This window comes from Scylla paramamosain, chromosome 22 (assembly GCF_035594125.1).
Source record: "Scylla paramamosain isolate STU-SP2022 chromosome 22, ASM3559412v1, whole genome shotgun sequence".
Lineage (NCBI taxonomy): Eukaryota > Metazoa > Arthropoda > Malacostraca > Decapoda > Portunidae > Scylla > Scylla paramamosain.
In genome coordinates this window covers 18,679,930-18,690,630 of record NC_087172.1, presented here as the reverse complement: position 1 = coordinate 18,690,630, position 10,701 = coordinate 18,679,930, and the positions used below count along the sequence as shown (strand labels likewise).

The 10,701-nt window shown below is 41.4% G+C and overlaps 1 protein-coding gene and 1 long non-coding RNA gene across 3 annotated transcripts in view; one reads left to right on the top strand and one right to left on the bottom strand.

Annotated features, from left to right (window-relative positions):
• Positions 1 to 597: 597 nt before the first annotated feature.
• Positions 598 to 9,943, bottom strand: LOC135111729 (uncharacterized). Of its 2 annotated transcripts, none has more exons than XM_064025392.1 (3): positions 9,809 to 9,943; positions 2,071 to 2,297; positions 598 to 1,049 (listed from the first exon to the last, which is right to left on the bottom strand). In XM_064025392.1, coding segments are annotated over exons 1-3 (411 nt in total). In that variant the 5' UTR covers positions 9,811 to 9,943; the 3' UTR covers positions 598 to 867. The 2 variants fall into 2 exon arrangements, with proteins under 2 accessions (XP_063881462.1, XP_063881463.1); XM_064025393.1 differs by having other exon boundaries at positions 2,071 to 2,300; positions 9,809 to 9,940.
• Positions 3,459 to 10,701, top strand: part of LOC135111730 (uncharacterized) — a 15,961-nt gene continuing 8,718 nt past the window's right edge. Inside the window, exon 1 of the long non-coding RNA XR_010273891.1 lies at positions 3,459 to 9,800. This is a non-coding gene — a long non-coding RNA (uncharacterized LOC135111730). The remainder of the gene's footprint in view (positions 9,801 to 10,701) is intronic.

Sequence of the window (10,701 nt, the reverse complement as noted above, 5' to 3'; positions counted from 1 at the left end):
GCGTGTCAAGATATATCTCTTTTCCTCCAAGGACGCCCTTCGTCAGGAGGTAGACCTTGCATGACAACAGGCCCCCGCACCAGTGTTTGATTATGATTAATGAAAATAAGACAAGCCAGGCATCCTAGGCAGCAGGGAGGCGTGGGTTGGTGACATCCTCAGCACGCCATCAGCACTCTTGGCACGGCGTTATGGAAGTGCCGCATCTTACATCACATTGAAAGCACTGATGGCAAAGCACTGACTGGGGGAATGACATTTTTTTTTCCTTTTTTTAAGTAACAAGAGCTCTGGTCAAGGCAACAAAACGCGTAAAAAATGTTCACTGAGAGTGCCAGTCACTAAAGAGAATGTTATGAAAAGGATTATTCAAAATTTGAAGGCTAGATTGGCGGGATCGACAGTAATGTATTTTTTCCATTGGACTAATTATATGTGTCCTTTGGAAGCATAGATCGACAGCAACTTGATGTTAGGAAATGCCCTGCTCATTTCGTATTATTATCATTATTATCATAATTTCATTACCACTGCGAGAAACACTGGCGTTGTGGTGTTGGGTGGCAGTCTCATAGCAAGGAAAAGGAAAACGTAACACACTTTTACTTCTTTATTCCAGTACATTTGTTTGATCATTCAAAGCATGCAACTCCACGTTTTCTGTAACTTTCGCTCTTCCTTTCTCTTGGCAAAAATAATGATCCGTGTACTGAGCGTGAAGTAAGGTCATCCTACACCAATTTTTATTTTTTGTTCTTTTCTTCCTCTATTTGGTAATAACTATAAAAATGTTGTGTTTTGTTTTAATTTAAGAGAATGACGCCGATTTAAGTATCATACCATTCTCTTTAGCAGCTTTAGTTTGCTTCATGGTCGGGGATCTAGACACACTGACTTCGCTAATTCCTTGTAACCGACTCCATGGAGCAGCCTGACGCACTGGTCGGGGTGGGACCTGAGGCGGTTCTCGATGAATTTCATCTGCTGGAAGACTCTGTCAGAGCAGTCCTTGCACTGCAGATTGTTGCGCAGGGCGAACTTGATCATGACTGGCGGAGGGAGAGGAGACTGGTCAACAGGGGAGGAGGAGAGGCACGAGAAGGAAAAAGTTGAGACGGAAGACGAAGAGTAAGACAAGGATAAAAAATAGATAGAATAAAAAATAATAATAAATAGATAAATAAATAAATTAATAAATAAATAAATAAATAGATAAATAAATATAAAAAAATAAGATAAAAGAGACGGGAGAGAAGTTGAGATGGAAGATCCGAAAAATAAAAGGGAATGGAAATGAAGAAAAGTAGAGAAGAGAAAAGTAGAGAGAAAGAAAGTGAAGGAAGAAAGCGACAACAAATCAACCTAAAGCATGGCGGACTAAAGAAGCCACAAACACAAACAAGACAATAAGATACATGGCCTTGTGTTGCTCTGTTCGTGTGCTACGCTGCCCCCTCATCCCTCCTCACTCCCTCCATTGAGCACCTCACGCTTACTTAGGTTAACACTGAATGCAAATGATGGCATCTCATATCAGAAACCTCATCTCACTGAGCAAAAATAGGACACTACAGTTCACATATCACTTCCTTTGCTCTCAGTGATGCCTCTGGAACCTGTATCTTAAATTTGGGTCAGTCTATTTTTATTAACCTTTAGAAGCCCTACCAGTCGAGGACAACAGAGAACTGGTGAAGAGAAGCGAAAATCATTATTGTTATTTTTTTTTTTAAGCGATAATTAAGTTTCATATACCATTCACTATTTCTTTACCATGACTACTCTGAAAACGTCCACTACTACATGATATCCAGCGATAACATTTGCTTCTTACTTATGTAAAAAAATACCAGAACTCTTTTTTAACACGAAATTCCAGCTTGCTCCGGAGTATAGACTATAGACTGCTCATCTCCTAGACTGTCCAGTTCCCATGTTCAGACTGCCTGACTCCCGTGTGATCAGTAAAATATTTTTCTATTTAAAGTCTATCTAGCTCCAGTGTAAAGATTGTTTAACTCATGGACACGAAAGAATTCGACGCCTGACTTAACCTAACCCATCACTTACTGGACATTACAGGAGCTCGCTCGCCGCAAATATCGTTCCAAGGACTCAGCATACAGTCGACGAAGCCCGAGATTTTGGTGTCCGATAAGACATCCTGCAAAATCTTGTCACTCTCGTCCGTGCCGGCATTGAGAGCGCCCTGGATCGATCCCTGGCTGAACTGACCAGCAGCTCTCGCCACCATCAGAGCCACCAGCAGCACTGTCACCACTTCCTTCATGCCCATCCTGCTGGAAGAAACAGAAATAGATAGAGAGGGTGTTTGTTTATGTCCTCTCCTCCGTTTTCTTCTGCTCCCTTTCATTCACTGGTACTCAAGAAACGTGTTTTTTTTTTTTTTCTTTTTTTACCTCGTGGATGAAAGCTTGCTGCCATTCTTTTCCTACACAGTTTTTTTTAGTGATTGTGTCCTACTCTTGTCCTACTCTCTCTCTCTCTCTCTCTCTCTCTCTCTCTCTCTCTCTCTCTCTCTCTCTCTCTCTCTCTCTCTCTCTCTCTCTCTCTCTCTCTCTCTCTCTCTCTCTCTCTCTCTCTCTCTTCTTACTAGATATCACTTTTTCTTCAGTTACCGATAAACTCTTCCTTTTTCTTTAGTCATCGATGAATTTTCCCTTCGTTCCCATTATTTCTTGGGGGTCTTCGCGGAATAAGAACCAGCGTTGACAACATTTGGAGAGCAAGAAAACACCAAGAAAATTTACGTCTATGTACACATACATACGCACGGCATCCTCCTACGTTTCAGCATCTAACATCAACCACTCTAACAATCTCTAGTGTACTTACTGGAGTTTTCAAAGGTGTTTTCATGATTCTAGTAGTAATGTTATAAGGATATCTATATTCTATCTCAACCACTTACCCTATCTCTAGTGAACGTTAGAGTTTATAGGCGAGTTTTCATGATTCTAATAGTGGAGTTTTTGATTAGATGTTCAAGGGTGTCTTCATGATTCTAGTAGTAATGTTACAAGGATCTGAGCGTCTTACCTCAACTACTTTAACACCTTCTAGTAGCCATTGCGAATTTCAAGTGTATTTCCATGATTCTAGTAGAAATTTAACAAGGATTCTTCATTTTTAATTCTTTGTCTGCCGTGGTTTTACCTTGAGCTTAATCAAGTTACCTAAAGAAAGGTCAGAGCATGTTTTCCAAAGGCACCACGCACAGCAAAGGCAGTGAGGGAGTAATGCAAATCTTTTTGTTCCTGCAGTTTCATTTCCGTACAGTAAAAGTTAAATAGTTTACAGGGACTGCATGTCAAGGGCTGATGGCTTCTTGCACCTTCCCTTATTTCCCTACGTCCTTATGTGTCACTGTGTCATTAGGAGCTTATTGATAGGAAAAGTATCCTTGAGAACTTGGTTAATCATCTCCGTGGCCTTTGAAAAGCTGTTCCTCTGAGAAACCAAAGCGCTTGAACACACAGACTGAGGTGCGCTCCGTCTGACAACTTCAAGCAACCGTTACCTCACAGCTCGGGTCAATGCACGTACGTTCGTCCGTTCGGCTTACGGTGCTTGCAGCTCAGGGACGAAAACAAGAGTCAGCGAAAGTGAACCTGTATATACGAACGTACACTTCCCGAGGCGGCGCACCTTTCGGCACCTCACCTGAGAAACTGAATCATGGTCATTGTTCTTTTTTTTATTTCTTACGTGTGAAGGAGGACGTAAAAATGGAGAACAAGTACATTTGAGTACATCTCCCTCCCCACCGAAAATGGCACGATAGAGAGAGAGAACAAAAGAAAGTTACAATACGAATTATCGCACCTGACCACTATAGTTCAGTAAAGGTGCAGCCGCTGGTCATTGTGAACTTATTACTGTACGCAGGTCAAGCTAAAGAAACTACAAGAGAGAGAGAGAGAGAGAGAGAGAGAGAGAGAGAGAGAGAGAGAGAGAGAGAGAGAGAGAGAGAGAGAGATCTATCAGTTAAAAATGTCAAATAATATATCCCTGAATTTCCTGCACTCCTCATCCCCCTCTCCCTCACACCCTCATCACCATCATCCCACCCACCACTAGTACACCCCGGCAGGTAGGTGTAGGTGTTAAGCCAAACACCTACACGCATCTTAAACCTCCGTCGTGAAGCTCTCGATATGAAGCACCGTTTGAAGCATGACGATCCTCTCGAACTGCTCATTGGGGTGTGAATCAATTAGGTCAGAGTCTTGCCACTTGAATCCCAGTTGTAGTTTCTTAAAATTTCTAATGATCAAGGGAATGTTATTAGCGTCTTGCTTCTCGTCTTGCAGTCAACAGGAAGGTGTAAAAGATGGATTTTATGGATAGGGATGAGAGGTGGATATAGGTGTGGGTGTTATATACATGGACTGCCACGTGTAGATCGTGTTCTTGTGTTCTTTTGTTTAATAAATTGAGTGTCTTATATTAGGTTAGGTTAGGTTAAATGAGGTGTTGTCTTGTCTTAGGTTAGGTTACGTTACGTTGGGTTTGAAATGAAAGTCCGATATAGTTTGTAATCTCGAGACGTAACTGAATAGGAGTGAATGTGTAGCTCAAATATTCAATGGCTGTAGTAATGTATCTACTGAGGGAAGCCGTCTGGTGTTACTCCTGTGAAGTAACTTTAATGAGTGGTTCAAGTTTTGTTCTGTTAATAAAGGAGTTTACTTGTGCCCAAGTGCTCATTAGCTACCGCAGCAAGACGTCACAGTAACGTGTGAGTGGCGGTCAGCGGGTTAAAAGAGAGACTGGTCATGAGAGGCAGCGGCCTGATACAAGCAGCACCAGCAGGCAGGCGGCTCAAGGCTGCCTGGCTGCTGCGGCGGGATCCGAGTGAAAGGAAAATTGAGATTACAGGTCAGGATGAGATTATGAGTATTGACTTACACGAGAAGGTGGAGATACAAAAAAAAAAAAAAAAAAAAAAAAAAGATAATTGAGAAATTAATAAAATTGACAATAAGTATTGCAGATGATTATGAAATTGACTACTGACTTACCCCACATGGTACGTTAAAGGAAAAAATAAACAAATAAAACTAGTAACTTATCTCATGTAATAAATTAAAGGCAAAATAAGTAGATAGAAATCAGTAACTTACCTCATATGACAAGATGAAGGCAAATAAAAAATTATAGGTATTGGCTTAGCCTCATACGAACAAGTAAAGGTAAAATTAAAAGAGGAAACTTAATAAAGTAACTACGTATTGAAAAGGAAGATAAAACTGAGTACTAGTTTACCTCATATGATAAAGTGAAGACAAAATTAAATAGAACTAATAACATTACGAAGAGAAAAAAAAAAAAGAAAAAAAGGTTTAAGATGTGCCGTGAGGGCAAAGGTTTATGACTTACATTTTCTCTTGATTAGGCAAATTTATGGATGGGGATGAAAAGTGGAAACAGGTATGCATGTTTTATACAGGGACCGTCACGTGTAGGCCTGATGTCTCCTTGCAGCTTCCTTTGCTTTGTTATGTTCTTATATTTTCAAGACTAAGTTAAAATGATGAGTATTGTCTTCATCTCACACTGCCAGGCAAGACACGGTTAAATGCTACTGGATGAGAAGGAAGACTAGTTCCTCAGGTGACACATCTTGATACTTTCACTGATACAACCTTCATTTGTCAATTTTCAGAGCACTGTAGAAAATTCAGTGTCAGTGCTTACTAGTATCTACTGTATTTCTTACATAATTTCTACACGACATGAAATCAGTCCATTCTTTTGCATCGACACAGGAAAGAGAGAATAGAAAGTTGATTTAATCTTTTCTATGGCAGATATCTATTAAAAAGAAGACCACAGTACAAGAAATACGTGTCTCGAAAGCTGTAAAGGGTTATGGAGTCTTCTTTTGTCAACATTCGAAGCACCGTAGAAAATTGTTTGCATCGACACAGAAAAAAGAGAACAGAGTTGATTTCGTCTTTTCTATGCTGGATAACTATTAAAGAAAAGACTGTAGTACAAAAGATAAGAGTCTAAAAAAAAATGTATGTGCTTATTGGGTCTTCTTTGTCAACATTCGAAACACTGCAGAAAACTGTTTGCGTCGACGAAAACAAAAAGAGAACAGAGAATTGATTTCATCATTTCTTTGCTGAATAACTATGAAAGAGAAAACTATTTTACAAAGAATAAGAGTCTAATATTCTATTTTATTTTCTCTAATATTTTATTATATTATCTGCTAGGTAACTATGAAAGAGAGGACTGTAATGCAAAAGATAAGCGTCTGAACAGTAGTAGGGTGTTGTGGGGAGTGTGGCAGTGAAAGGACTAAGTAAAGAAGTCTCCTGTTATAAGAGAAGACAGAAGAAAAATATGAAGTCTTCCCAGTGGATTTTTTTTCTCTTCTTTTCTTCTTCTTTTCTTACAGGAATTGCATAAACCGCAAAGTGCTGCCAAGGACTTCAGGTAGTTTTCACGTGTAAAAATAAATACTCGTTGACAGAGATGAAGTAAGAGTTTTAGACGAAAAAAAAAAAAAAGGAGAGCGAAAGAGAAAACAGAAATCTCACCCTACGTAGTATCATCTATAATGAAGCAAGCAAGTAGCAGTGATAGTCAGGGCGGTGATTGCAAATACCGGAGAAATTTAGAATCAAGGTCACAGACACGAGAAGTGGTTGGGTTACTGCATGTCTGGATTTAGCGGTAATTGTGAGTGTGTGTGTGTGTGTGTGTGTGTGTGTGTGTGTGTGTGTGTGTGTGTGTGTAGGTCTCGCGACAGTGCACATGACGGGAAGGGAAAAGAAAATGTGTATCATGTGTATTATTTGCCAGAGAGAGAGAGAGAGAGAGAGAGAGAGAGAGAGAGAGAGAGAGAGAGAGAGAGAGAGAGAGAACGGAAATGCAATGGGTGCCTTAAAGAAACAACAGAAGCAACCTGACAACTGAGGCAAAACGCGCTTAGAATATTAGCATACGAGAAGAAACGGAGCGAGAAGGAAACCTGGGGGAGAGTGGGAATGAAAGTGAGCAGAGTGAAGTGGAGGAAAGAGGTTAAGTGTGAAGTGGAAGCAAACACCAAATGAGTGAGGGAAGAACTTATGTAAGATCTGGTGAATAAGCTGAAGTGTTGGCTGTTGAAAGCAAGAAGTGGTAGAAAGTTAGTCATTGCGAGTGTATGTGTATGTGTGTGTGTGTGTGTGTGTGTGTGTGTGTGTGTGTGTGTGTGTATCCAGCAGGTCAGGGTGAGGAACCCCTTTCACTCTGCAAGCTAAATGCCCTGCTGATGGTGCTGGTGGTGCTGCTGCTGTTCCCTGCTCACTTGCTCGCCTGCCAACACACACCAAGCACTTAATGATAATATGACATCACCACCACCACCTCCTTCCCTTCCCTTCCTCCCTTCCCTCCATTCCTTCCCCTTCCTCATACTTTCTCCGGGCAAAAACTCCACAAAAACTCCTTATTCCTCCACCAATAAGTGTGACATATCCACCTCCCTCCCCAGTTCACGTGTCCAGTGTTGGAGTGGTGGGGTGGTGGAGTGGAGTGGTGGAGCGGGTTATGACTGAAGAATGCGCCCTACTTCTTTATACACAACTACGTTTCTATTATTTCCTGCCCCTGCATCTGCCCCCCATCCTCCCCGCCTCCCTGTTTTTTCTTGTACCTCCATTTATGTATCTTTTCTCTCAAACTACTAAAACTGTTGAACTAAATCGACGTGAACAGCGACACCTCCTTCCTTACGTCCTCTCCTCCGTTTTCTTTCTCGTTTCCCTTTTCACCCACTGGTCTTCGAGAAAGATGTTTTTTTGATTGATGAAAACTGAGTTATGGGATGTTGTTAAAATTGGTTGCGATTATGTAATGACAGTAAATCTTCATTCCTTTTCCCCATTTTCTTTAAGTGTAAAATTTCCTTTGATGTTCAACATACCTAATTTTTCCGCCTGACTACACTGATGAGAAGTGAGTGGTGGGAGACTAGAATAGGTTACTGCTTTATCAGACATTCTATCACCAACTGTCATAGCCATCAACACCTAAACTTCTTTCCAGTTTTCCCCCGTGAATTTACATTGATGAGATGTGAGTGGTGGGAAACAAAAATAGGTTACCCCTGTATCATTTCATCAACAACTGTCATAACCATCAACACCTATTTTTTCCGCGTCTTCTCCGGACCAACCCCTTAATTCACAAGTCCACAAGAATTACTCATCTCTCAAAATTGTCTGTCACTCCTCTTGCTGATCCCCCCGGGCGCCTCTTACTCCTAGTTATGGCTCGGGGTCACAGGGAAGGTATGTACTATTGACGCCACATGGGGACCTCTTAGAAAACCTCAACCGTGATCAGCGGTTCATCATTCACTTACAAGATATGCGTTGGGTTATAGTTATTAAGCTCTCATTAGGATTAATTTCAAAGGCCACAGAGATGATACGTCGAGTTCTCATGTATTTTCCTCTTTGATGAATAATAATCCTCGTTGAATCATCAGCAGAATCATGAAAACACCTTTGTAAACTCGAATGACTGAGGAGACTAATAAAAGTAGTGAAGATTAAAGCCGGGAGGTGTAGGAATATCCTGCTAAGTGTCGAGTTTTCTCCTTGATAGTAGATAATCCTTGTTAAAACATTAGCAGAATTATGAAAACGCCTTTGTAAACTCTAGTGACTTTAGAGCCTGATACAAGTAAGGTAAAACGCTGAAATGTGTAGGAGTATCAGCGATGTGTGACGGTCATGTTACGTGTTCGAGAGGTCCATTATGTAACTACAGCAGCGGAGGTAAAGAGCCGTGCGAAAAATGCAGGCAGCGCGGTGAACAGGTTGTGGAGAAAGTGCCACTGTAAAAAGTAAAAGTGATAAACTCATGCACCCTTTGTACCAGCGGAGACTGAACTCTTTAATGACACGTACTTCCCTAATCACAAACCATTCTGAAACATTTCCTATTATTCCTTGGCCACCTCTAAGCATCACACTGGCTAGAGACTGGATGATATATTCTTTAATTGGCCCCCTTTCTCTCTCTCTCTCTCTCTCTCTCTCTCTCTCTCTCTCTCTCTCTCTCTCTCTCTCTCTCTCTCTCTCTCTCTCTCTCTCTCTCTCTCTCTCTCTCTCTCTCTCTCTTGTTAGTGTTTGTCAAGATTTCTGCTATCCTTAATGCTGTGAATTGCTTGTTGCAGTGAAAGGGTTAACGAATGAAAAGTGGTGGAGGTTATGATGCAGCTTGTAACTGGATTAACATGAACTAGAAATGAGACGAAGAGACTCTGGCATTTAAGCTGAGAGGCTTTGGGTATAGGCTGAGAGACTGGACTACTACTGTATGTACTGCTGAACTGTAGGCTGATGAACTGGGATATAAACTGAGACTTTGTGACATACAGACAGAGAGACTGTCATGCAAGCTAATACAGGGTGGGATGTAGACTGAGAGATTGACATGTAAACTAATACAGGGTTGGATGTAGGCTGAGAGACTGTCATGCAAGCCAATACAGGATGAGATGTAGGCTGAGAGATTGTGGGATAAAAACCGAGAGACAGGAATAAACTGATGGAGTGTGTGAAAATATAGACTACTAAACCTTACGGTAAGACATGCAGGTCAAGAAATTCAAAATATCATATCTTCCTACAGTATCTCAAGGCTACGTGGGATGCCCTTACGAATCCCTAATGCGGAGAGACATACAAGGCGGTAAATTCAACAGACACGTGGCTAAATCTATCCTCTCCCTTGGTCCCTCGTCACCGGCGCCTCTCAGCTCAACACAGGTACTCACATAGCGAATGATACTCCTCTTTCCACAAGATAACACCGAGCCAGCGGGAGTGATGGGCCGGCCGGCGTGGCTTCCTATATATATACACCTGGACACACAGCCAATAAAGTCGTGGTCTGGACGAGATGGGCGGAGCTTCCTTGGCGAGGCAGAGGTGGTCAGGAGGAGGTGGTGGAGGTGCGTCACGCGCGGCCCCATTGGCTCAGGGAACACAGGCTAAAAGGTGAAAAAGTTACTCAGGTGTGCGTGAGGTTGAAAAGCAGCAAAGCCGCGCGGGGACTGTTGTTTGGGGTCTGGTGTTTGTCCACGAGGTAGAAAGGACTGCCAGGAATAAAGGACCCTCACAGTCCTAAAGGTGATGGGATCCTGAGTTTTCTTACGTAATACGGTGCATAGAACTGAAGGAAAACCCAATTATGACTTTTTTATGTATTTATCTATTTTATTTATATAATTATTTATTCTAGTATGGCTTAAGTTATGAGTGTGACGGAAGTAGTTGGTAGCACAAGGCTCAGAGGGCAGCAGAAATTACGGACGGCGTCGTTCAGGCCATCCACGCCCTTCACCAAGGACACCAATTTATGTAACTCCTGCAAGGCCCAGCAAACAAAGAATCCCAGGAGGAGCTAGATAAATACAAAAACAAATCATATGTTACAGCTTATTTTTACATTATCATTGCATTGCATGACTTTATACTACATTAACTACATTAAATTACATATGCTTATTATTACATATGTGTTCCTATGGCAAACCTTGCTTAATTACATGCATATCTTTTCCTCACTCCACTACAATAATCATATGAGGTGTCACAGATTATCATTAACACACTGCATATCATTACGTTACACTACTGTTATACACGTCACAATAGTAGATTTTCC

Coding starts and splice junctions, on each gene's coding strand:
- LOC135111729 (XM_064025392.1), bottom strand. Junction 1,050..2,070: donor GCGAGCTCCTGTAATGTCCA/GTAAGTGATGGG, acceptor TCCCTCCGCCAG/TCATGATCAAGTTCGCCCTG.